The sequence below is a fragment of the Nomascus leucogenys genome, chromosome 15 (assembly GCF_006542625.1).
Source record: "Nomascus leucogenys isolate Asia chromosome 15, Asia_NLE_v1, whole genome shotgun sequence".
NCBI lineage: Eukaryota > Metazoa > Chordata > Mammalia > Primates > Hylobatidae > Nomascus > Nomascus leucogenys.
The window spans coordinates 11,920,707-11,947,052 of NC_044395.1; the positions used below are offsets into that span (position 1 = coordinate 11,920,707).

Sequence of the window (26,346 nt, forward strand, 5' to 3'; positions counted from 1 at the left end):
AATCACGTTATTACCTTTGCTGCCGACAATCCAGATCACAATAGTACTCTTCACAGGGCGCTTTGACAACAAGGCCAAGGACCCATCATTTTATGAAACTTCAATTGTCTCAAGTGTTAAATCTGCTATTCACATAAATATAAGTGCCCAGAGATGGCATTTCAGTCCCCAGAAAGGAAGCCATTTATGGGCTTGATACGATTTTTCTCACCTTCCAAGCAGCCTACTTGAGATCTGTGGTTTACTGAAGATTTATTACCCTACAATTGGGGCATCAGGTGTCACTCTTTAGGTGGCAAGACCTGAGTTCCCTGAAGTTAATATACAAAGCCATTCTCAGATGATTTAATCTCCATCAGCACTGAAATCCTCTATTCCATGATGCTCTCACTGGGGTTCTTTTGTTACCAACACCCGCAATCAGTACATACTCCATGCACTTAGAATAACTGCTTAATGGCAGTAGGTTTTCACGTCACACATGGAGTGTTAGCATGGGGCAATCCTGATGCCTAATGCTGGGATGATAATTTCTTAGTGGGACTCATCCTTAGTTATTAATTAATGCTCATTCATACTGTGCCACCCAAGAGAAGTTTGTCCCCGACCCTGTGAAAGGCAGCACCTGGTTGTTTCTCTTTTACGGCTTTCCTTTTCACGTGTCATAAGCAGACAGGACAATGCCTGCTCTGATCTCAACCAGAAAGTTCATCTGTTTCAACACAAAAGCCACCCCTGCTCTTAGTTAACCTGACTCAACCACGGAGTCCCGAGAGTTGTGCCTGGGCTCTGAGATCAGCTCTAAAGTGGAGACATTTCTGTTGTGTTCTGCTTTTCTGCTGTGTTTATGAACAATAAAACATGAGTACTTTAAGCCTGAGATACAAATTCCATGTGATAATATTAAGAGAATCTCAAGCAAAAATATTAATTGGCTCTAATTTTCTCTGTGGGTAAGGAAGAACTCTGTGTTCAGATGAATAGAAGAAGCATAGATCTATTGATAGTGTTGGAGGCAAAACCAAATTAACAGCTTTTTGGAAAGGTTAATCAGGATTTGATTACAAGGGCTTTCATATTAATTAGTAAAAGGTCCTACATATCTTTAATACTATCATTACCTTTTCTTTGCCTGGAAAGCTAAGAGTTATTTTAGAGGGGTAAGAAAGAAAACATCCTATTTATCCTTTTGAAACATAATTGGGGAACTTTTAATTTTTTTCTACTGACATGTTGCTTTCCTGGTGCCATGGTTTGAATGTTTGTGTCCTCCCTAAACTCGGCCGTTAAATCCTAACCCCCAAGGTAATGCTATTTAAAGGTGGGGTCTTTTCGAGGTGACTAGGTCAGCAGGACAGAGCCCCCATGCATGGGATTGGTGTCCCTATAAAATAGGCTCAAAGAAGCTCATTCCCCCCCTCCACTGTGTGAGGACACAGTGAGAAAGCATCACCAATGAACCAGGAAGCAGATCCTCACCAGACATAGAAACTGCCAGTGTCCTGACCTTGGACTTCCAGCTTCCAAAACTGTGAAAAAAATAAACCTCTGTTGTTTCTAAGCCACCTGATCTATGGTATTTTGTTATAGCAGCAGAAACAGACTAAGATATCTGGGAAAGATCTTCTGCCAGTGGGAATGTGCCCCTCACACTGCCCAGCAAGAGTCCTGAGCCTTGAACATACTGCATTCAGTCTGGGCACACAACCTAAGCAGGATTCGGAAAACCCGTAAAGATTCACAGGCAAGCGCAAAGCGATTCAGGACGCTAAGGCCTATGTGGCAAAGGTTAAATGAAGAGAGATTACTTGGCTTCAAGTGAAGGCTCTAGGCATGGATAAGACTCTTAAATAGAATATGATGATGGCTTGGCTTCAAGTGAAGACTCTAGGCATGGATAAGACTCTTACATAGAATATGATGATGACCATCATTCTCAGTATTTTTAAAGTAAAAATACGTAGGCTGAAATGGTCTCAGGCATATCTTCTCTCTTTTCTCGCCCTCTCTCTGGTTTCTCGTTCTTTCTAGCATGTAAATGTATTTAAGTCTCTCCTATGAAAAGAAGGAAAGAAACATTCACTTGAATACATTCTCTGGTTAAATCCTATCTCTTTCTTGGCCGGGCACAGTGGCTCACGCCTGTAATCCCAGCACTTTGGGAGGTAGAGGCGGGTGGATCACTTGAGGTCAGGAGTTTGAGACCAGCCTGACAAACATGGTGAAATTAGCTGGGCGTGTTGGCATGCACCTGCAATCCCAGCTACTTGGGAGGCTGAGGCAGGAGAATCTCTTGAGCCTGGGAGGCAGAGGTTGCAGTGAGCCAAAATCACCACACTGTACTCCATCTTGGGTGACAGAACAAGACCCTGTCTCAGAAAACAAAAGCAAAGAAAAAGCTATCCCTTTCTCAGTTCACAGCCAGGCTTCTTGATGGTGTAGACTGCACTGGTCTCTGCTCCCCATCTCTCATGCTGACCTCTGTCCCCTGCCATAGACTGTTCCTTCTCCCCATCCTGCTGAAATTGCTCTGTTCAGGCCACCAATAAACTTTTAGTCACTAAATCCTGTGGGCACTTTTTTCTTGACCTTTTTATTTTCAAGTTATTTCAAACTTACAGAAAAATTGCTAGTATGGACAACTCTAAAGGATTCTTATCCAGATTGAACAATTTTAAACATTTGGTCACATTTCCTCATTTTTTCTGTCACTCCACCCATAAACACACAAATATACATCTATCTACATATATGTAATTATTATTGTTTGTATTTTTGGTATTTAGTTTTTTCAAGCCATGGAGCCTTCCATATATATGAGTTGCATGTGTAATGTCCCTTGCACGGCACCTCACTGCTGGGTACCTGCTTAGATTGCGAACAATCTCTTCTCCAGTCTGAGTCCTGGGATGCTTGAGGCAGACAGCAGCCCTTACCAACTATGTCAACTTTTCCCTCCCTAGACCATACAAACAGCAGCCAGAGATGTCATGGTTCCTCGTTCCTCCTCCCACTTTCACACCTTTGCCCGCATTTGTCCTTCTAGGGGCAGCTGAGATACTGACTCCTATGGAGGGTATTTTTCTGTCTTCTTAGGGCAGAATTAGGTGCTCTTTTAGTTCCACTGCATTTTGTACCCAGGTCCATATTACTGCATTATAATGATTACATAATGATTCCCACTAAAGTGTTTAACTCCTAGAGGGGAGGTACTGCTTTAAAAAAAAAAAAAAAAAAAAAAAAAAAACAAACCTTGGCCAGGAGTGGTGGCTCACGCCTATAATCCCAGCACTTTGGGAGGCCAAGGCGGGCAGATCACCTGAGTTCAGGAGTTCGAGGCCAGCCCGACCAACATGGAGAAACCCCATCTCTACTGAAAATACAAAATTAGCCGGGCGTGGTGGCGCATGCCTGTAATCCCAGCTACTTGGGAGGCTTGAATCTGGGAGGCGGAGGTTGTGGTGAGCCGAGATTGTGCCATTGCACTCCAGGCTGGATAACAAGAGTGAAACTCCGCCTTAAAAACAAAAAACGGGCCGGACGCAGTGGCTCACGCCTGCAATCCCAGCACTTTGGGAGGCCGAGGCGGGTGGATCACGAGGTCAGGAGATTGAGACCGTCCTGGCTAACACGGTGAAACCCCGTTTCTACTAAAAATACAAAAAATCAGCCAGGCGTGGTGGCGGGTGCCTGTAGTCCCAGTTACTCAGGAGGCTGAGGCAGGAGAATGGCTTGAACCCGGGAGGCAGAGCTTGCACTGAGCTGAGATTGTGCCACTGCACTCCAGCCTGGGTGACAGAGCGAGACTCCGTCTCAAAAAACAAAACAAAACAAAACAAAAAAAGCCCAACAACTACAAAAAACAACCTTTCTTCAAGTTTTATTTATTGTTTTAAAGAATTTTTGTTGTTGTTTGTTTGCTTGTTTTTTTTTTTTTTTTTCTCCCCATATCTTTTGGGCCAGGCACCTAATCCGCAGTGCCTGGAATGCAGTAGATACTCAATAAATATTTGTCATGTGAAATATTTTGATTTTACATAAAGATATTTCACATTAGTGAAGGTTATTGTTGTTAGGTTAGGTTTATGAAACTTTGAAAGTCATTTTTCAAGAAAAAAGTTTCAAATGAGACCCATTTTCCCCTGGAGATACACTAAATAATCTTTTTATCTGCATTTTGTATTTTTTAGAGACAGGGTCTTGCTCTATTGCCCAGGCTGGAGTACAGTGGCACCTGTAACATCGAATTCCTGGCCTCTAGCAATCCTCCCTCCTTGGCCTCTGAGAAAGCAATAGGATTATAGGCATGAGCCACTGTGCCTGGCCCATGATCTTTAAATGTTTCTTTAATCAGTCAGTAAATATTTACTGAGCATCAGCCTTGAGCAAAGCATTGTGGTAGGGGATGTAGAGAAAAATACAACCGGTACCTTAAAAGATCTTGTAGTGTAGTGGGTACAAAAGAAACACAGGCACGGTGGCTCATGCCTGTAATCCTAGCACTTTGGGAGGCCCAGGCGGGCGGATCACCTGAGGTCAGGAGTTCGAGACCAGCCTGGCCAACATGGTGAAACCCCGTCTCTACTAAAAATACAAAAATTAGCCAGGTGTGGTGGTGGGTGCCTGTAATCCCAGCTACTCAGGAGGCTGAGACAGGAGAATCGCTTGAACCTGGGAGGCAGAGGTTACAGTGAGCCAAGATCCTACCATTGCACTCCAGCCTGGGCAACAAGAGCAAAACTCCGTCTCAAAAACAAACAAACAAACAAACACACACGCACGGGCAGCAGCTAATGAGACACGGCCAAATACGGCAGGCCCTGAGCCAGTGATCCAGACTACAGACACAGTAGGAGCTGAAGGCAGAGGAGCGGGGTGGGAGAGGCTGGGAATCTCCATGCAGAGGTGGCCCTTGAGGAGGCACTAAAAAGAAGGCACTGGACTTGGGTAGTTGAAGAGGAAAAAGCAAGGCAGCCTGAAGTGTCTGTGTCCCAGAATGCTGGGCTGGTGTGTGGCACACAGTGGGCAGCCCATAAATCCTTTCCACCTAAAGAATGGGAAACATCCCTCAGGCCATTCATCGTTATTGTCATTTTAGGTCTAACACTTTTTAGATGTTTTGCTCCACAATGTCTTCATTCAGGAATGGGTTATAAGCGCATTAATTACAGTACACTCAGGGAATAAAAAGCATTCTTTTGGCTTTCTTCCGATTTTCTTCCATACAAAAGTTTTACTGCCTCTGTCAAAGGTCCTGCCATAAATCAAGCACTGTGATTTTACCTTGATTATTATCATTTTTTTTTTCAGTCTCCATAGAGACTATCCAAAATTGCCAATGCCGACTATATTTCAAGTCATCATGGCGAGTATTAGGAAAAGTTTTCAGTTAGCAATAATTGCACCTTGTATAAACCTCACTGGTTATGATGTTGCCACTGGGAAAAGCTTTTTACCTCGATCATTTTATCATTAGCTGAGAATCCTATGGTTTTCCTTAGTGACAATTATGAAAGCTACAGGTTGCAATAATCTTACATGCTTCAAATGTATTTTCTATAATAATTTAAATAACTAGAAATACATGGTCATAGAATTCTAGCATTTTGCAGCTGAGATGGACCTTGAAGGTCATTTAGACTAATCCTTCATTTAATAAAGGAGAAATTTAAGGCTTTGAAAAAGTTGAGATTTGCCCAGTCATGCATCAAGTAAATAGCAGGTTGAGGCCCAGAAATTCATCTCTCGTGACCCAGCCCATTACCCATAACGCATGGCAAATCTTAACGGTATTTCCTTTGTGCCTGGTTCCTGTTGACCAAGCTCCCCTGGCTCTCTATCATGTCTGGTAGTGGATCCTGTCCTCTACATCCCACAGCCACGAGACATTTCAGTCCCCATCCTCTCAACTTCTAGGTATGGCCTCACCGGCATCAACTTTCAGGAAGCTCTGGGTGAATGACTTTTTATTTCTTTTTTTTGCAACTCTTAAGAGCGGCCTGGAGGCCACTGGGGAGGAAAAGAGATGATTCAGGCTGTCCCTTCTTTCTAACCTCTCTGAAGCTGGGGTAAAACTTATTATTATTTTTACTATGTTTATCACTGTATATAGTTTTAACTGATGTCAACAGGCTCTATAGGTTCAGTAATTTCAAAGGACTCATCTCTTCTTAGGCAGGGATAAAGCCTGGTCCAAGGGTGGCTCCACATACACGGGTCAAGAAAAACCTGAGCTTCTAGTGCTTTTTCTGTTTCCTTTTTTTTTTTTTTTTTTTTTTTTTTGAGATGGAGTCTCGCTCTGTCACCCAGGCTGCAGTGCAGTGGCACAATCTTGGCTCACTGCAACTTCCACCTGCCAGGTTCAAGCAATTCTCCTGCCTCAGCCTCCCTAGTAGCTGGGACTACAGGTGAGCACCATCATGCCTGGCTAACCTTTTTTATTATTTTTTTCTTTTTTTGATACGGAGTCTTGCTGGGTCACCCATGCTGGAGTGCAGTGGCACGATCTTGGCTCACTGCAACCTTCGCCTTCCAGGTTCAAGCGATTCTCCTGCCTCAGCCTCCCGAGTAGCAGGAACTATAGGCTCCTGCCACAACGCCCGGCTAATTTTTGTAATTTTTAGTAGAGATGGGGTTTCACCATATTGGCCAGGCTGGTCTCGAACTCCTGACCTTGTGATCCACCCACCTCGGCCTCCCAAAGTGCTGGGATTACAGGCGTGAGCCAACGGGCCTGACCTAATCTTTGTATTTTTGGTAGAGACAGGGTTTCACTATGTTGGCCAAGCTGGTCTCAAACTCCTGACCTCAGGTGATCCACCCATCTTGGTCTCCCAAATTGCTGGGATTACAGGTGTGAGCCACTGTGCCTGACCTTTTTCTGTTTCTTCTAGAAAAACAGTGTGGAGAATTTCAGAAAAATCTTCCCTGAAATCACATTTATGATGTCAAAGTAGTAAACCTACGGCCAAAAACGATGTCATCATGCTCAATGACCAGTTGGTAAGCTTTTATATTCTGAAAATGACGGTTTGGTGAAGCTGTGGGAATTCCCATCCAGTTTTCAGGAATAGTGTCCCCATTGTCTAGGAATCATAAGTAACTGCCAACTCCAAAAGGAATCAGATTTGGGAGCAGCACAGAGTTGGACAATTCTTTGGAACTGTGATTTTTCCTGCATGTCTTTCCATGCCTTCCTTCTGTGTGGGGTTCTAACTCAGTATGTTGGAAGTGTGATATGATTATTTTCTTCCAGCAAACAGAACCCTTGGAAAAACAGGTAGGGTTGGCTGGCTGAGCAGGCAATGGCTCCTCTGAGCAGAAGCCAGTCTTACCCATAGGAAAGTGGGTAATTCTTCTCAGGAATAAAAATAAACCCTTAAGTGATAAGAACTCAGTCACGATCATTACTTCTATTCAGCGGTATCGCTTGAAACACACTTAAAATGCAATCTAGCAGGTAACCTTTAGCTGTTGTGCTCTTTGATGCCATTTGTCTTCAGGATCGATGGCAGCATTTTCAATTTCTTTGGCATTCTGAATAGAAGTCTTGTCTGTGACTCTGACGGGGTAGGAGATCTAGGTAGGTAAAACACATACAGCATGTTAACTGGACTCATTTTAGTCTTAGAGCTATGGGACTCAAGTCTGTGCACTCTAGAAAATGGTCCTGCCGGGCTAGGTTTTATTTTCAGTTAATTTCAAGGATTCATCTCATCAGTCCTCAGGGACCTGATTGTTCTCAAGGAAAATGGGAATAAACAATGTTTTCTCTTGCAGACACGGAGAGAAAACTGGTGCATTAAGGTCAAACTATTACTTACTTTACATGCTCAATACATACTCGGGGACCCAATTTTAGTACAGTTATCTGAACTGGATGCAGCAAGTAACGTTTGATCACGCCAACAGAAACACTATGAAATAACACTATACGCTAAGATGATGACGACAACAGAAATAACAATGTTTTCTACACATGGAATGCTCGCGGTGTGCCAGCATCTGTCCTAGGCCCTTAGCATACAATGTTCTCAGGTAATCCTCACAACCACCTTATCAGGTATGCATATATTATTACCCCCTTTTTGCAAATGAGAAAACAAAGGTACAGAGAGGTTAAGTAATTTGCCCAGGATCAACAGCTAGTAAGTAGAAGAGCTGGGTGGTCTATCTCCGGAGCCTGCACATCCAACAATGTTGCTAACTAACTTATTAGAAATGTCCTAGATCTACACAATTAGTAGGTTTGGTACTCAGAATTTGAATAATGTAAAGTTGGTGGTTCTCAACTTTAGTTAGATATTAGAAAAACTGAGGAAATTAAAAAAAAATACTAATGCCCTGATCCCACCTCAAACCCATTAAATCATAAGCTCTGGGGGTGGCCCCAGATACCAATATATTTTAAAAGTTCCCTATCTACTATTTAAAAAAATTAAAAAAGACCAGGTGTGGTGGCTCACGCCTATAATCCCAGCACTCTGGGAAGCCAAGGTGGATGGATCATGAGGGCAGGAGTTCAAGACTAGCCTGGCAAAGATGGTGAAACCCCATTTCTACTAAAAATACAAAAAAAAAAAAAAAAATTAGCCAGGCGTGGTGGCTGGTGCCTGTAATTCCAGCTACTTGGGAGGCTGAGGCAGACAATTGCTTAAACCTGGGAGGCGGAGGTTGCTGTGAGCTGAGATCATGCCACTGCACTCCAGCCTGGGCGACAGAGTGAGCCTCCGTCTCAAAATAAATAAATAAATAAATAAATAAATAAATAAATAAATAAAAATAAATAGATAAATAAATAAATAAAAAGCTCCCCAGGTGGGTCTAATCTGCAGCCAGGTTTGGGAACCATGAATGAAGGCAGCTACGCAGGACTTAGGTCCCTAAGTTATTTAAGGGCCCTTCATTGCCTCCATTAGTTACCTGTTTTAAATCAAGAAATTAGTGTCTGTGCTATGTGGCATTCTAGCCATCAGGATGTACTGCAGGAAGCAAACTTAAAGTTATGCAATCTTAAAGCTGGAAAAGATTGTGGAGATAATCCAGTTCTCCAGTACATCCACACCATCCCTGGTAGATGTTTACTCGCTGTCTGCCTAAATTCATGCCCCATTTCCTGGCAAGACTTACCTGTTTGTCAGTATTAGTATATGTTTAAAGATCTTCTATGAGTTGAGGAGGAGAAAAGAAATCTGTTTTATGCATGATGAACATATTGCTCCCTAACTGAGCAACCTGAATGCCAGAAAGCTTTTCTTCATATGAGCAGATATATGTCTCTGTATTTTCTATCCCTCTGCCCTCTGGAATAACACAGAACAGACTAATCCCTTCTTCAGACAACAGCTCTGCATGGGTAGAAGCTGACCTTGGTCTCCTGTGAGCCTGCTCTTATTCAGAGGACCGACTGTCTCATTCCCCTGTGCTGCAGTACTCAGGTCAGCCTCCTCTGCCCACTCTCTGCTCCACTGCCTAGAAGTGCTGTCAAGTCTCTCCCTTCTGAACTGATGTAATTAGTTTTAAAATTTAGATTTAGGACTTTACATGCGTTTTGTTACATTTCCTCTGGCGGGCGGGCTGTGTAGTGGAGAAGCAACAAGGTGTGTGACTAGAAAGAACTTGGGTTTGGGGATCTGTCCTGTTTGTGTTCAGATCTCCCCTCTGCTGTTTTTTTTTTTTGAGACGGAGTCTTGCTCTGTCGCCCAGGCTGGAGTGCAGTGTCACAATCTCGGCTCACTGCAAGCTCTGCCTCCTGGGTTCACGCCATTCTCCTGCCTCAGCCTCCTGAGTAGGTGGGACTACAGGCGCCCGCCACCACGCCCGGCTAATTTTTTGTATTTTTAGTAGAGACATGGTTTCACCATGTTAGCCAGGATGGTCTCGATCTCCTGACCTCGTGATCCGTCTGCCTCGGTCTCCCAAAGTGCTGGGATTACAGGCGTGAGCCACCAAGGCCAGCTATTTATCATATTTCTATCTCAGTCCCTCTCACCATGCTAGTTCAAGAGGAAACACTAGATCATTATAAAAGTATTAGATTTCACAGCTTTTCTCAACGTTATAGCAAAGGTTTCAATCCCATATGACCATGATGTTCAACAGAAACATGACTCATTTAAAAGAAAAATCGACTCTATTTTGGAGGAGAAATGAAGGTCAAGAGTCAAAAAACTAACTAAGCCGACTTAGCAGGCAAGGAAATCATCCTTCTCAAACCTCAAAGTGGGGATGACTGAGAGAAACTGTCGTCTGGAGCCTGGGAAAAAGGAAGTTGAACTCTTTCATAGATCTGCCATGAAGATGCTGATTCCCTGACTTTTGTTAAGTGTCTAAGAAATAAAGGGGACTTAGTTTAGTTAATTCAGGTTATTACTGTTGATACTGTTTGATTGACAACGATGGAATCTCTTATATAGCACTGGTGAAAAGTTTATAAATTAAAAAAACAGTGTCCCATGCTTCCTCTTCCAGAAAAGGTAGGATATACAATATTTCCCTCCACAGGCTGTTTAGGTAGAACACAGTGGCTGAATCACCCCAGTGAGATCCCTGAGCAAGTAAAGCATACTTCTACATTATCTCTTTCAAAGTGGAATGGGACACAACCTCTGCCAGCTACTTTTTTTTTTTTTTGTGAACCATTCTATTAATACCAATCAAATCGAGAAAATGATCAAATGAAATTGCATTTTGAGCATCATAAGCTGTGTAATGTCTATTCTGTTAAATTGGGGCCTATAATTGCTTCTCTACTGAAAAGATACAACAAAGACAGCAATCATGGCTTGTCATTATCCCGGACTAGAAAACCGGCCTTTGCAGGGAGGACTTCAAAGGCTTGTGGTTCTCGAATTGCATTTGGCTGCTATTGTTGAAGCACAGGCAATCTTGATGAGGTGTTTACACTGAGGTAAGGCGCAGAGCAGAGCGGCTGAGTGCCTGGGTCTAGAGCCATTAAAAAATTGTACATTATGTTCCTTGCTTTGAAGTGAGGGTTTGTAGGTAGGAAAGCAACTCAGATTGAGTACAGCTGAGCTAGATTGGGCTGCTACTTCTTGCTCAAAGAAACTCATCAGGTTCTTAGAGAATCAGAGAGCACTACAAAAAAAGTTGGTGCTTTACCAAGAGCTGTATGTGAGTCAGTGAATCCCGCGTAAAGACACACTGAAACATGTTTAAATAAGGATGTTACCGTTAAGTTCTGCAATCACTGGAGGTTTTGCCTTTTTTCCTTTATATTCTGTTTTTACTACTGACCTTATGTTTAGATGTTGTGGGGAGCCCCACATTAATTTATTGGGTTCTTTGTTACTCTCATTCTTTGACAGTATTGACAACTAGCACATATCCAAATTAAATAGAGTTGATTTTTTAAGTAGTATTAGCTTACCATCATTCCAACACCTATTATTCAATTCCTTGCTTCCAGGCATAATAGTGGATTCAGTGAGCATTTCTCCATTAACTTGGCTAAGGAGTGAGCTGAAGTATTTATTTCTCTACCCTATTTCTAATATACCTTGCTGTGTGTCAATTCACACCTGCTCATGCCAGCACTGCTGCCGCCTGTGTTTATACACAGCCAGCAAAAGAGGCGGAGACACGATGATAGAAATTGTCTGCCAGTCTGCCACTGTGAGGCTGCAACCCTGATATTTAGCACAGCTGTTTCAATTATCCAAAGGTTTGTATTATTCAGCTGTTTAGAGGCAAAAGACATGAAATATTTTGGCTCTGCTGTTGGCCATAGTCTCCATTCCTATAGATTACCTCATAATGTATTTAGCATGCACATGTTTAGTGCGAATTGGATGGCACTGAAAGCTTTTTTTTTTTTTTCGTATTTTTAGTATAGACGGAGTTTTGCCATGTTAGCCAGGCTGGTCTTGAACTCCTGACCTCAAGTGATCCGCCCACCTCAGCCTCCCAAAGTGCTGGGATTACAGGCGTGAGCCACTATGCCGGCACATGAAACTTTTGAATATATTTTTTTCTACATTCATTTTCAGCTTAAGATATTTGAACTTTAAAAAGCCCCAAGCTAATGGTCAGTCACCTACTTAAAAACTCTTCAATACTTTTCCATTACCCTCAGCCTTCAAAGATTTATAAGGCCCTGTGGCCTCAGGTTCCTGTCTACTTCCTCAGCCGTGGCCCCTTGCTCTCTTCCTGCTGTACCTTTCAGTTTTGCTGATGCGCCAGGGGCACCATTGTCTCTAGGTCTTTGCATAGGCCATTCTTTGCCTGGAAATTCACTTATTTAGGGAATTTCTTTGCCCCTTCACTTCACTTACTTTTTTTTTTTTTTTTTTTTTTGAGAGAGTCTCTCTCTGTTGCCCAGGCTGGAGTGCAGTAGCATAATCTTGGCTCACTGCAACCTCCGCCTCTCGGGTTCAAGTGATTCTCCTGCCTCAGTCTCCCGAGTAGCTGGGATTACAGGCGTGCACCACCATGCCTGGCTAATTTTTGTAATTTTAGTAGAAATGGGGTTTCACCCTGTTAGCCAGGCTGGTCCCAAACTCCTGACCTCAAGTGATCTGCCACCTGAGCCTCCCAAAGTGCTGGGATTACAGACATGACCCACTGTGCCCGGCCCACTTCACTTATTCTGACCCATCCCATCCACTGTTCAGCCTTGGCTGAAATATAACTTTTTCCAGAAAGCCTTCCTTGCCACCCCAGAGGCGGCTACAACAGCTGCATCTGAGCGCATGGCCTTAGTACTCTGTACTTTCCTTTTGTAACAAGTATCACCCTGGTAACTGTTTCCCCCCCTCCCCGCCCCCAACTTCTGGACTGTAAATTCCAGGAAGGCAGGAAAAAGGACGGACCATGTGCAGGGCTGTCTTGCTGTATAGCTCTAGGGGTACTACTCACCTGTGCTATGCTCCGAATGTGCCTGGCATCTAGATGGTCAATAAATACGAAGGCATGAAAAGATCAATCTGGGTTGCTCACTGAACTTGCATTTATATCAGAATACGTATACTCTACTTGTTTATCTGGTTAGATGTGTGGTTTATTTTAAAGCCAGGTAGCCGGCTATTGACAAAATAAGGTGGAAACTAGAACTTCATCTTCCATTCCACTCTCCCTTGTTCCCAGCTTCAGTCCCTGAAATTTGCATTTGCTACTCCCTCTTCCAGAAATCCTCTTTCTCCAAATATTCGCATGGCGTGCCCTCTCGCCTCCTCCATATCTTCTCAGGGAGACTCTGCCTCATGGCCCATTTAAAGTTGTAATTTCCCACCACCTCAGCAATCCTTAGCAGTTCTGCCCAGCTTTATTTGTCTCCTTACATCCTTAAAATATGGAACTTACCATGCACCAATGCACTGATTTATCTGTTTTGTCTGTTGTCCATCTCCTTCCTCAGGAGGCCTGGGATTTTTGTCTGTTTTTGTTCAGGGGTGTATCCCAAGCACCTATGACAATGTCTGACCCATAATCATCTCTCAATAAATACATGCTAGGCTGGGCGCAGTGGCTCACACCTGTAATCCCAGCACTTTGGGAGGCTGTGGGCAGATCACTTGAAACCAGAAGTTCAAGACCAGCCTGGCCAATATGGCAAAACCCTGTCTCTACTAAAAATACAAAAATTAGCTGGGTGTGGTGGCTCATGCCTGTAATCCCAGCTACTTGGGACACTGAGGCATGACAGTCATTTGGACCCAGGGGGCAGAGGTTGCAGTGAGCTGAGATGGCACCACTGCATTCCAACCTGGTGACAGAGTGAGACTGTGTCTCCAAAATAAATAAATAAGTAAAATAAAATAAATAAATATATGCTAAATGAATAATGGCCATTTTTAAGAATGTGAAAGAGATTTTTAGGACTATCTCATATTACCTACAGAAAGATTGATTATCCAGCAATCTGAGCTCTCCATAACAAACTAAGAATATGTAAGCATGACCTCTGAATGGACACATTAGCGATTAAAAAAAAAAAATCACAAAGCTCACACATTGCACTGAAATTGCTCCATTACTAAAATCCTTCAATGAATTCATATGACTTAGAGGAAAGGCCTAACATTTGAACACAGGGTTTTTAAAATTTGAGCATGTTTCAAAATCACTTGGAAGGCTTGTTAAAACACAGATTGCTGGGCCTCACCCCAGAGTTTCTGACACAGGAGGTCTGGCATGGGGCCCAAGAATTTCCACTTGTAGTAAGTTCCCAGGTGATGCTGATGCTCCTGGTCTGAGGAACACAATATGAGAGCTTCTGCTTTAAAATGACACACAAGGGCCTGCAGGAAAGACGTCTGACGATTTCTCTAACCTAAATATCCATATTCTCATCCTCACAATCTAGCCACATACAACTACAGCACTATCCACCTTCTCCTTAACTAACTCACTGGATGAAGTGACGTTTTCTAGTCTTGAAGATATCCTGAGGCCATAGCTAAATGCTTACGGCTGCTAGGCTCTCTCTGGTACACCTTGGTACTTCTACTTCCACTTGTTGAGTTGTATGTTTACCAAGAGTCTTTTCCATTTGTTCCCAAACCTGTTTATTCCTATTGTACCTGTTGTTAAAATTAGGAAATGTATTTAAAGATTAGATAACCTGAAGAAATCTAAGCATGAATAGAGAGGTGTTATGTTCATGAAAACTTAGTTAAATGATTTAGAATTACCCAATAAAGCAAATGGCAAAGTAACATTTTGGGGGCGGGGGGAAATATAAAAGATTAGGGGAAACATTCACAAAAACCTAGCGATTATGGCCAGGTGCCGTAGCCCACGCCTGTAATCTCAGCACTTTGGGAGGCTGACGTGGGAGCATCACTTGAGGCCAGGAGTTTGAGAGCAGCCAGGCAAAACCCTGTCTCTACTAAAAACACAAAATTTAGCTGGGCGTTGTGGCAAGTGCCTGTAATCCCAGCTACTCCGTGGCTGAGGCATGAGAATTACTTGAACCTGGGAGGTGGAGGCTGCAGTGAGCCAAGATCGTGCCACGGCACTCTAGCCTGGTTGACAGAGGGAGACTACATCTCAAAAACAAACAACAACAACAAAAAACAAACAAAAAACAAAAAACCAAAACACACCTAGAAATTATGTTCTTAAATTGTTTCTTAAGGTTTTTTAAGTTTGTACTTTGCTATCAAGAAATCAAAACTGCAAATCACAGATGCTCTCAAACTGATGCAAGAAAAACAATGAAACTCCAAACAATAGAATCTGCACTGGTAAAAAAGACCTTGGCCCCTTGGTAAAAAAAACTGGTGAATTAGTATATATTTATATACATTAAGTGAAAGTCAAGTAATTACGGTATATAGTTATCATTTTTCATATCTGCTTTAACCAATTTAAAAACAAAATTTTATTAATATATAATGTTTGTACATATTTATGGGGTATATGTGATATTTTGTTATATATACAGAATGTGTATTGAACAAGATTATGTGGGGTATCCATCACCTCAAGTATTTATCATTTCTTTGCATTGGGAACATTTCAAATGCTCTCTGCTAGCTACTTTGAAATATACAACACAGTTTTACTAACTACAGTCACCTAACTTTGCTATGGAATATTAGAATTTATTCATTCTATCTAACTGTATGTTTTTACCAACTGACCAACCTCTCTTCATCTTCCCTACCCCCCAGACCCTTCCCAGCCTCTGGTAACTACCATTCTGCCTTTTACCTCCATGAAATCTTTGATTTAATTGACCAACTACCAGTTCTTGACCAGCAGTATAGAAGTTCTTTCTGTACTGACAGCTTTCTACTTAAATAGTGTTCTTTCATGACTTGATGCCACTGCTCCTGCCCCCTTTGCCCGCAGTGCCCTTACTACCCACTTCCACCTGTTAACTTCTCTTTAGGGCTGGGTGCTGTGGCTCACACCTGTAATCCCAGCACTTCGGGAGACTGAGGCGGGCAGATCACTTGAAGTCAGGAGTTCAAGACCAGCCTGGCTAACATGGTGAAACCCCTGCCTCTACTAAAAATACAAAACTTAGCCAGGCGTGGTGGCGGGTGCCTGTAATCCCAGCTACTTGGGAGGCTGATGCAGGAGAATTGCTTGAACCCAGGAGGCAGAGGTTGCAGTGAGCTGAGATGGCGCCACTGCACTCCAACCTGGGTGACAGGGCGAGACTCTGTCTCAAAAAACACAAACAAAAATAAAAACAAAAAATTACCCTTTTTCATTTTAAAGAATCAGTTCCATGATTGCCTCTTGTGTGAAGCCCCCTCTGACTTCCCTGGACAGTCAGGCACCTTTTCTTCCGGGTTCTTGGGGACCTTATCTGATACTAGCACAGCAGTTTTCACTTGGTATTGACTGTTTACATGTCTGCTTCCCATTCTGCCACAAGCTCCTTAAGAGCAGATACAGACAGCAGCAGAAAATGACTGCAGGCTCATAGCAGTCTGGGTCATTTAACAAAGAGGCAAAGAAGCGATCACATTGCCACAGCTTTGTACTTTACTACAGAATGGCGCAATATGACCTGTGTAAGGCAGCATAGAATTATCAGGTATGGCAGGTACATTTTGAAAACTATCCTTAAAAATGATAGAAATTTATGTTAAATTTCTGGTTTTCAAAGGGGCATGCTTTGGTTATGTGGAAAATTTTTTTTCTTATGGATCCCTCTTCAATAATGTCAAATTAATGAAGTGTCACTCTATAGATCATACAAATTGGTAGTTTAAGCAGCTAAGTGTTGAACAGTGCACACAAGAAAGAGGCCTTAAAAATGGCTCATATTGAAAAAAATCATAAAGTTCAATTGAAATTATGCTGTCATAAGTAAGTGCTCTTGTAGTAATAGCAGAGGGCAAAATAAGAAAATTTATCAATCGATGAACATCTATGGAGTTCCTACTCTGTAGAAGAATAATTTTCACATGTATAATAGGATAGGTGGGACTCAAAAGCACCACCAGGCCGGGCGTGGTGGCTCACACCTGTAATTCAAGCACTTTAGGAGGCTGAGGTGGGCAGATCACGAGGTCAGGAGTTCGAGACCAGCCTGACCAACATGGTGAAGCCTCGTCTCTACTAAAAATAGAAAAATTAGCCGGGCGTGGTGGTAGACGCCTATAATCCCAGCTACTCAGGAGGCTGAGGCAGGAGAATCGCTTGAACCAGGGAAGCGGAAGTTGCAGTGCTACGGAGTGAGACTCTGTCTCAAAAAAACAAACAAACAAAACAACAAAAAAAACACCACCACCAATCTGAAGAATCCTATAAGAAAATAATTCTATGTTTCTAACCAAATATAATTACAAAAAGATGACCATAACTTAAATAAAGGTAAAGCTTAATCTTATAGACAACCAAAAGTTTCACTAAATTTAATACTATGAAAAAGAGCAATATATCCTTTAGGTGGTAACCTTCCACATTAGGAGACTGTAAATTTAAACCAAACATTCAATAATAAATATAACTTTTATTTATATAAGGCTGTAAGATTATAAAAAGCTTTCACATTGCATATCTCATTTGATCATCTCGATAATTCTGAGTCTGTGGTGTAAGGCAAACATTTGTAATTTTACTTTAATGAGGAAGAATAAGACTCAGTAACTGAGTTTGTGATTTGCCAAAGTAATAAATGGCTCCAAATGGGACTCAAATCAGGTCTTTTGACTTCAAATTCCAGTGTTTAACAGCACAAGTTCTTGTTAATCCCCCCTCCGCTTTTTTTTTTGTTTTGAAAACAATGAAATTTTGAACCAAAGAAAAAGTATTTAAAAATTACATTTCTTCATCAAATATTTAGCTAGTGCCTGCTGTATGCCAGGATCTGGGAATTCAAAGATGAACAAGTCCATGATCGTAAGGAGTAGATAGTCATCTTTACATGATGAAGACAGTGCAGTGTGGGGTTATGGGTTCTGCAGGAGATGTTCAGGAATGAGGGAGGTAGTGGAAGGAGGATCTTCAGAAAGCCTTTACAAAGGCAGAGACATATGAGCTGAATCTCAAAAGGAGGATAAGGTTTTCCTAAGCAAACAAGCCAGGGCAAGAGTAGCCCATCAGCATGAATAAAGAAGGGGCTAGAAGAAATGCCAGGTCTGGGCTCTGTGAGTTCCTGGAGTATGGCCGGGTGTTTGACATACGTAGGGAGTGATGAAGGATGAGGCTATAGGAGCAGGAAGGAGCCAGGTCAGGAAGGGCCTTTCGTACCACTCAAGAGTTTGAGTTTTATTTTGAAGGTAACATGGCATCACATTAAGCAGTGTTGAAAGAATTACCCTATGAAATTGTACTTCAAAACTAAAGTACCAAATACATGATCCAGAGTTATTAATAAATTCCTTATTTTAAAGTGTAAATATTTGAAACAGTATCTGAGACCACGTGCAATTGTTAAATACTGTCAACTAGTTGCATACAAGATTGTAGCATTCTGTAATCCCTAGGACAGTGTTTGATTGATCGCGGACCCTCAAGAGACAGCATGGTGAGTGTGGGGTGTGCCTGGATAGGCCCCCTTTGTAGGCAGTCTTTTGAGAGTCTCACCATCGAATGGCCTCCTAGGGCATGTGAATGTTATTGTTTTGCCTACACTTTGTTCTTACTCTGTCCGAAGTTATATCTCTTTCATTTTGAGGCAATGTAGCCTTAAAAAAAGAGAAAGCCGGTTAGAAGGGCCTCTTCCCTGGGTGGAATCTTCTCCCGTGGTGTAAGGAGTCCCTAGTGGTAACGATAGCTTTTCTTCACTGAGTGTCTGCCCCGAGTCCGTAGCTTTGTATAAATTCTTCAAATAGCCCTCCAAAGCAGAAACAGATATATATACATATGATATATATTTATATTCCTCGTTTGCTTCCTCCATATATAGATGAGGAAGGTGAGGTGAGGTTTATTTTTATTTATTCTTAATTTTGATTATTTTCTCTTTTTTTGGGGGGGGGACAGAGTCTTACTCTGTTATCCAGGATGGAGTGCAGTGGTGAGATCCACTCACTGCAGCCTTGGCCTCCCGGCTCGAGCGATCCTTCCATCTCAGCCTCTGGAGTAGCTGGGACTACAGGCGTGCCCCATCATGGCCAGCTAATTTTTGCATTTTTTGGTGGAGACGAGGTTGAGCTAATACGGGTTATGCTGAAGAGCCAGGATTTAATCCATGATTGACTCTCAAATCAGTATTTTGTTTTGGTTTTAGTTTTTCTCCCTCAATATTCCGTTGTTCCCTAGCAAAAACGCTGCTACCAGGGATGGGGCCAACCAAAGCTCTTCCTCTAGATCTTGCATACTTTTCTCTTTCTTATCCATTCGTGCCTCCACTTGAATGATACGTCCTCAGAGGGACCTTCCCCAAGCACCTGGCTAGACATCCCAGTTTAACCTTTTTTTTGAGATGGAGTCACACTCTGTCACCTAGGCTGGAGTGCAGTGGCGAGATCTCGGCTCACTGCAACCTCCGCCTCCCGGGTTCAAGGGAATCTCCTGCCTCAGCCTCCTGAGTAGCTGGGATTACAGGCGTGCACCACAAGGCCCAGCTAAGTTTTGTATTTTTAGTATAGATGGGATTTCACCATGTTGGCCAGGCTGGTCTCTAACTCCTGACTTCAGGTGATCCACCCACCCCAGCCTCCCAAAGTGCTGGGATTACAGGAATGAGCCACCACGCCCAACCCCCAGTTTACTTATTAAGGTCATCACTTTATTAAATAAAGCACTTTATTCCCTCTCATTACTTTGTTTCTTTCCTTTTCTTTTTTCTTTTCTTTTTTTTTTTTTTTTGAGACGTTGTTTCGCTCTTGTTGCCCAGGCTATGCAATGGCGCAATCTCAGCTCACCGCAACCTCCGCCTCCCGGGTTCAAGCGAATCTCCTGCCTCAGCCTCCTGAGTAGCTGGGATTACAGTCATGCACCACCACGCCCAGCTAATTCCGTATTTTTAGTAGAGATGGGGTTTCTCCACGTTGGTCAGGCTGGTCTTGAACTCCTGACCTCAGGTGATCTGCCTGCCTTGGCCTCCCAAAATGCTGGGGTTATAGGAGTAAGCCACCATGCCCAGTCTCATCACTTTCTTAAATACAGTTTATTCAGTCTCTTTTGAGGTATTATCAGTATCTGAAATTATTTTGTTACATGGTTCTTATCTTTGCCGTATGACTGGAATGTAAACTCCTTCAAGATAGGTGCTCTGCCTGTCTTGTTTTCTGTTAATATCCCAGCATTGAGAAGAGTACCTAATATTGAATACATATTTGGTGCTCAATAAATATCTGTTGGCTGACTGACCTGCTGTCTCAGCAACAGCCACAAAGATGTGTTAATTGAAGGTAGGACTGTGAATTGTTTGTGACTTTATATTGTCTTGACTATAGGCCATTCAATAACCATATCACATTTGTAAACTATCTGTAATTTCTTTCCAAGAAATTACAAGGAAAAAGTTGAATAACATGTATAGAGCATTTCTAACTCTTTTCTAAACCCATACTAAATTTCACCTTCATCAGTCTTTAAAGTAACATTAGAATCGAGATAGAAAGGTAGTTCATTTTTCAAAACAGTTTCCTTTAACGGTGGATTACAAATGGACTCAAAATGGAATGAGTTTCAGACAAATACTTTAGGCTAGTGAACAAATCATGAATAAAAGTAAGAACTGATTATTCACCAGCAAAGTTACTGCCTGACCGTGATACTTAGGTGCCCTCTAGTGTGTGTTGGTTTTTACATCGGTTCCTCGCTTCACACATCATGTGATTAAGATTTTGTCATGTATTCAAAGGTGATTTTTCCAATGTATTTTAATGTACAATCAGCAGATCTATGCAAAATGGCAAAAAGACTGCAGAACAATTGACTTTAAAAATCAATAGTTCTACCCTAAGCCATTAATTACAAGAATAAAATGCAATTTAGGGGGGTGAGCAATCGGGGGTGTGAAGTTATATGGGTTACTACAAAATTTATATTATAAATGTCTCCTCTTATTTTTGTTGCTATTTTTCCATTTTAATTTTTAAAAGATAATACATAAGCATGGTTCAAAATTAAGAGATTTGAAAAGGTATACAGTAAAAAGTTGTGCTCCTGCCCATTCCCCCTCCACCTCTTGCAATTAACTACTTTTGTAGCCTTCCACAATTTCTTATGCATGCCATGCAAATACAATATATATTTTTATTCCTTTCCACTGATTTTTTGGTTTTTTTTTTTTTTTTGGAGACAAGAATCTCACTCTGTCGCCCAGGCTGGAGTGCAGTGGTGCGATCTCGGCTCACGGAAACCCTGCCTCCCGAGCTCATGCAATTCTCATGGGCTTCCCGAGTAACTGGGATTACAGGCAGCCATCACGATGCCCGGCTAATTTTTGTATTTTTTAGTAGAGACAGTGTTTCACCATGTTGGCCAGGCGGGTCTCAAACTTCTGACCTCAAGTGATCCGCTGGCCTCCCAAAGTGCTGGGATTATAGGCATGAGCCACCACGCCTGGCCCCTCTCCACTCGTAACATACTGCACCTTGAATTTCTTTCTTAATAAGAAATCCTGGTAAGTTATCCCTCATAGTTCATGGAGAGTGTCCATATTTTTTTTTTAACAGCTGCAGTGTACTGTACTGTATGGATGTACCATAACTTATTTACTCCCCAAATGACAGATATTTGGGTGGTTTCCAATCTTTTGCTATTACAAATAAGGCTGAAATGAACAATTTTGTACAGATGTAATTTCAAAACTACACACAAATATCTAGGATAAATTCCTAGGTGCAAAATGTGTTGGGTCAAATAAAAATAATTTCAAACACTTTGATACTTATATATATACCTATATACTTGCTATGGGCCAGTCACTGATCTTAGCACTCTCTATACATTTATTTATTTATTTATTTATTTAATTTATTTTTTTGAGATGGAGTCTTGCTCTGTAACCCAGGCTGGAGTGCAGTGGTGCAATCTCGGCTCACTGCAACCTCTGCCTCCTGGGTTCAAACGATTCTCCTGCCTCGGCCTCCCGAGTAGCTGGGATTGCAGGCACACACCACCATGCTCAGCTAATTTTTGTATTTTTAGTATGGACGGGTTTCACAATGTTGGCCCAACTGGTCACAAACTCCTGACTTCAAATGATCTGCCTGCTTTGGCCTCCCAAAGTGCTGAGTTTACGTGGCCTAACTCATTTATTTAATCTTCTTAATAAGCCTATGAGGAAAGTCCTATTATTGTCCTCATTTTAAAGATGAGGAAACTGAGGCACAGAGAGGTTTAGTAACTTGCAGAGGGTCAGAGAGCTAGCAGGTGGCAGTGCCAACCAACCTCGCTCCAGAGTCCATACTCTTAGCCATTATGTTTTACTTTCTCAAGGAGTATATTTGTGTTTTATGTAGACATTAACAGATTGTCCTCCGTACTGGTTATACTAATTTATTCTCTCACCAGCTTGACCGTACTTTTTTGCCCACAGGGTCATTAAACTTACAGAATTTTGATAGTTTAATTATAGTCGAAAAATGGAATCCCATTATAGTATTAATTTGCATTTCTCTAATAGGCTGAGATTGGGTAACCTCTTATATGTGTAATAGCCATATATATTAACTTTTCTTTGTTAACTTTTATTGACGAGGAAAAATACACAAAAAGTATAAATGAACAATCTGTGAATAAGCAAGGATAATAAAGAAAGCTCTGGAAATTAAGAGTAATGAGAGGAACAATCTGTGAATTATTCATTTATAGTTTTTGTGTATTTTTCCTTGGAATTTGGTCTTTTTCTTATTGATTTCTAGGATCTCCTGAAATCTCTACCAAAAAATACAAAAATTAGCCAGGTGTGGTGGCGGGTGCCTATAATCTCAGCTGCTCTGGAGGCTGAGGCAGGAGAATCGTTTGAACCTGGGAGGCGGAGGCTGCAGTGAGCTGAGATCGCGTCACTGCACTTCAGCCTGGGCCACAGAGTGAGACCCTGTCTCAAACAAAAACCAAAACAAAACAAACCAAGTGCCTCCACACTTGGTACCCAAGCTTCCCGCCTCCTACCCACAAATCAACTGAATAATCCTATCAGCCATGGAAAACATCAGTGCTCTGCAGATAATGACTTACACAACTCTGACTTTTAGATTTTGATAAAACCTGTGTTCTCTGTTCTAACCCCTTGCTCATCAAAGTGTGGTCCATGGACCAGCAGCCTTGCATCTCCTGGGAACTTGTTAGAAATGCACACTCTGCATCTCACCCCAGACCTACTGGATCACAATCTGTATTTTAACGAGAGTCTAAAGTGGTTCATAAGCACTTTAAATTGTGAGAAGCGAAAGATCAGTGGTTCTCAAAGTGTAGGCCTGATAGCAGCAGCAGTATCACCTGGGGCCATGCAGAAACTTCAGATCCCTGGATCCCACCCTACACCTGCTGAATCAGAAATTTGGGGGGATGAGGTCCATCAAGCTTTTTAAATAAGCCCTCCAGATGATTCTGGTGCACTCTAATGTTTAGGAACCACTGCTCTAGATCGGTGATTCTCAATCTTGGCTAAATACTAGAATCATCTGGGGAGTGTGGCGGACTCCCCATATTTAGAGTGCAGCCCAGATGAGCTGAATTGGAATTTCAGTGGTTCATCCAGGGAATCAATACTTTTTAAATTCTTCAGATGATTCCAATGTGAAAACAAGGCTGAGAACCACTGCTCTAGTCTGGAACAATGCTTCTCAAACCTGGCTTCACATTAGAAATACTCAAGGAGCTTTACAAAAAAGAAAAACTGATGCTCAGGTTCTCAGAGATTTAAATTGGTCTGAGTGAGGCAAAAAAATCACTTTTTTTTTTTTTTTTGAGATGGAGTTTCACTCTTGTTGCCCAGGCTGGAGTGCAATGGTGTGATCTCGGCTCACTGCAACCTCCACCTCCCGGGGTTCAAGCGATTCTCCTGCCTCAGCCTCCCGAGTAGCTATGATTACAGGCATGCTCCACCATGCCGGGCTAATTTTGTATTTTTTAGTAGAGACGGGGTTTCTCCATGTTGGTCAGGCTGGTCTCAAACTCCCGACTTCGGGTGATCGGCCCGCCTCGGCCTCCCAAAGTGCTGGGATTACAGGTGTGAGCCACCGTGCCTGGCCAGATTTTTAACTCAGGAAAAATATATATTCTCCTCACTCATCTTTGAACTATACCCAGCTAGGTGACTGCTATAACATCGTCAACCTAAACGAAGTGATATATAGACATTTCAAACAAACGCAAATTCTAGTTTAATGTTTCAGAAGTCATTTTAAAGTAGCCACTACATACCTGTTCTGGATGAGATTCCCCTCTTTTTTTATTGTGAAGTTGGAGATAAGAGTCCGTTTTCGGGATGGGTAATCCCAAAGTGAGCTTGTTTTTTTCCACAAAATGTTGTTTGGACTTCCTTCGCCGAGGGCCGCGTGATCCCGGCAGGAAAACCTCGTTATGTGAACTTGAGCTCTTCACGCACTGAGAAAGGCTGCTCGACTTCTCCTCCAGGACACTGTCGCTCAGCTCTAAAAACGACTTGCTGCGACAGGCACCATGCTTATAGTTTGGACTTAAAAATTCACTACCAAGTAAAGAGGCTGCACTCTGTGGACTCTCTTTCTGCTCGCCTTTTCCCCCGGAGAGTTCCACTGACGTCTCCTGGGAAGGGTAGAGGGGAGCCAAAGGCAGATTTTCTAAAAAGCTGTCCATGGACTCTAGCAACGCTTCCACAGACAGCAGCTGCCCTTCCTCCTTCTTACTCTTCCAGTTCGGGTCATAGCGGAGGTCTGAATATTTGTCTTCTATTGGTTGTTGCCTGCCCAAAGCAGAAGAAAAATGTCAAGTCCTTAGTTAAAATAAATTCACTCCTTATAGTCAGTTGATCATTTTATTTGAAATCAATCTCAGTCTTTCTCCTATAGTTTTCCTTTTATTATCTGTATGTTAAACACAAATCCCAGCAGGGTGCAGTGGCTCATACCTGTAATCCCAACACTTTGGGAAGCTGAGGCAGGAGGATCGCTTGAAGCAAGGAGTTCAAAACCAGCCTGGGCAACACAGCGAGACTCCATCTTTACAACAAAATTTTTTTTAAAAAAATTAGCTAACTATGGTGTCGTACCTGTAGTCCCAGCTACTCAGGAGGCTGAGGCGGGAGGATTGCTTGAGCTAAGGAGTTAGAGGCTACAGTGAGCTATAATCACGACACTGCACTCCAGCCTGGGAGACGGCGTGAGATCCTGTCTCTTAAATAAATAAGTTAATTAATAAACATAAAGACAGATCTCAGGCCCAAATTAGACCCACACACTACACATAAGGGCAAAAAGGCATAATTATCCAAGTTCATTGAAATATGGAATAAAAATGGGGGATAATTAATTTCTAAGTGTCAGAAAACAACTGAAAAACAAATGTCTATAATGTTAAACCAATAATCACTGTGGTTCAATTAATGCGATTACTTACGTACACCAACAATGACTCAGTATTTCAGCTGGTGAAGATAAAACTGTGTTTCACACTTTGGCTGGTAATACATTTCATACACTGACTAACAATGTTCTGGTCAAGGACAAGCCACATATACGACTGAGGTCCTACGATATTGTAATGGAGCTGAAAAATTCCTGTCACCTAGTGACACTGTAGCCCTTGGAATATCCTAGTACAATATGTTGCTCATATGTTTGTGGTGCTGCTGGTATAAACAAACCTACTGCACTGCCAGCCCTATAAAAGTATAGCACATACAATTATATATAGCACATAATCCTTGATGATGATCATCAACAACTATGTTACTGGCTTTTATATTTACTATATGATATGGTTTGGATCTGTGTCCCCACCCAAATCTCATGTCGAACTGTAATCCCCAGTGTTGGAGGTAGGGCCTGCCTGGTGGGAGGTGACTGGATCATGAGGACGAGTTCTCATGAATGGCTTAGCACCATCCACCCTTGGTTCTGAGTAGTGAGTGAGTTATGGTGAGATCTGGTTGTTTAAGAGTGCATAGCAGCTCCCCACCCTCTCTCTTGGTCCTGCTCTGCTGTAAGAGGCCTGTTCCCCCTTTGCCTTTGCCATGATTGTAAGTTTCCTGAGGTTTCCTTAGAAGCCAAGCAGATGCCAGAATCATACTTCCTGTAGAGCCTGCAGAACTGTCAGCCAGTTAAACTTCTTTTTTTAAATAAATTACCCAGTCTCACTCAGGTATTTCTTTGTAGCAATGCAAGAACAGGCTAATACACTATATTATACTTTTTTTTTTGAGACAAGTCTTGCTCTATCACTCAGGCTGGAGTGCAGTGGTGTGATCTTGGCTCACCGCAACCTCTGCCTCCCGGATTCAAGTGATTCTCATGCCTCAGTCTCCTGAGTACCTGGGATTAC

General features: G+C 42.2%; 1 protein-coding gene and 1 non-coding gene across 6 annotated transcripts in view; both read right to left on the reverse strand.

Moving 5' to 3' along the window:
- The window catches only part of JHY (junctional cadherin complex regulator), a 73,321-nt gene that overhangs the window by 27,165 nt on the left and 19,810 nt on the right, over positions 1–26,346 (reverse strand). For 3 of the 5 annotated variants that reach the window (XM_030829039.1, XM_030829040.1, XM_030829041.1), the window contains exons 3-4: positions 24,250–24,769; positions 7,465–7,578 (exon numbers count right to left, since the gene is read on the reverse strand). In XM_030829039.1, coding sequence (XP_030684899.1) covers positions 7,465–7,578; positions 24,250–24,769 — 634 coding nt within the window. The remainder of the gene's footprint in view (positions 1–7,464; positions 7,579–24,249; positions 24,770–26,346) is intronic. The other 2 variants (XM_030829042.1, XM_030829043.1) reach the window with 1 other exon arrangement.
- Positions 5,311–5,450, reverse strand: LOC115830593. Its single transcript, XR_004026127.1, has one exon. It is a non-coding gene; the product is annotated as a U4 spliceosomal RNA (small nuclear RNA).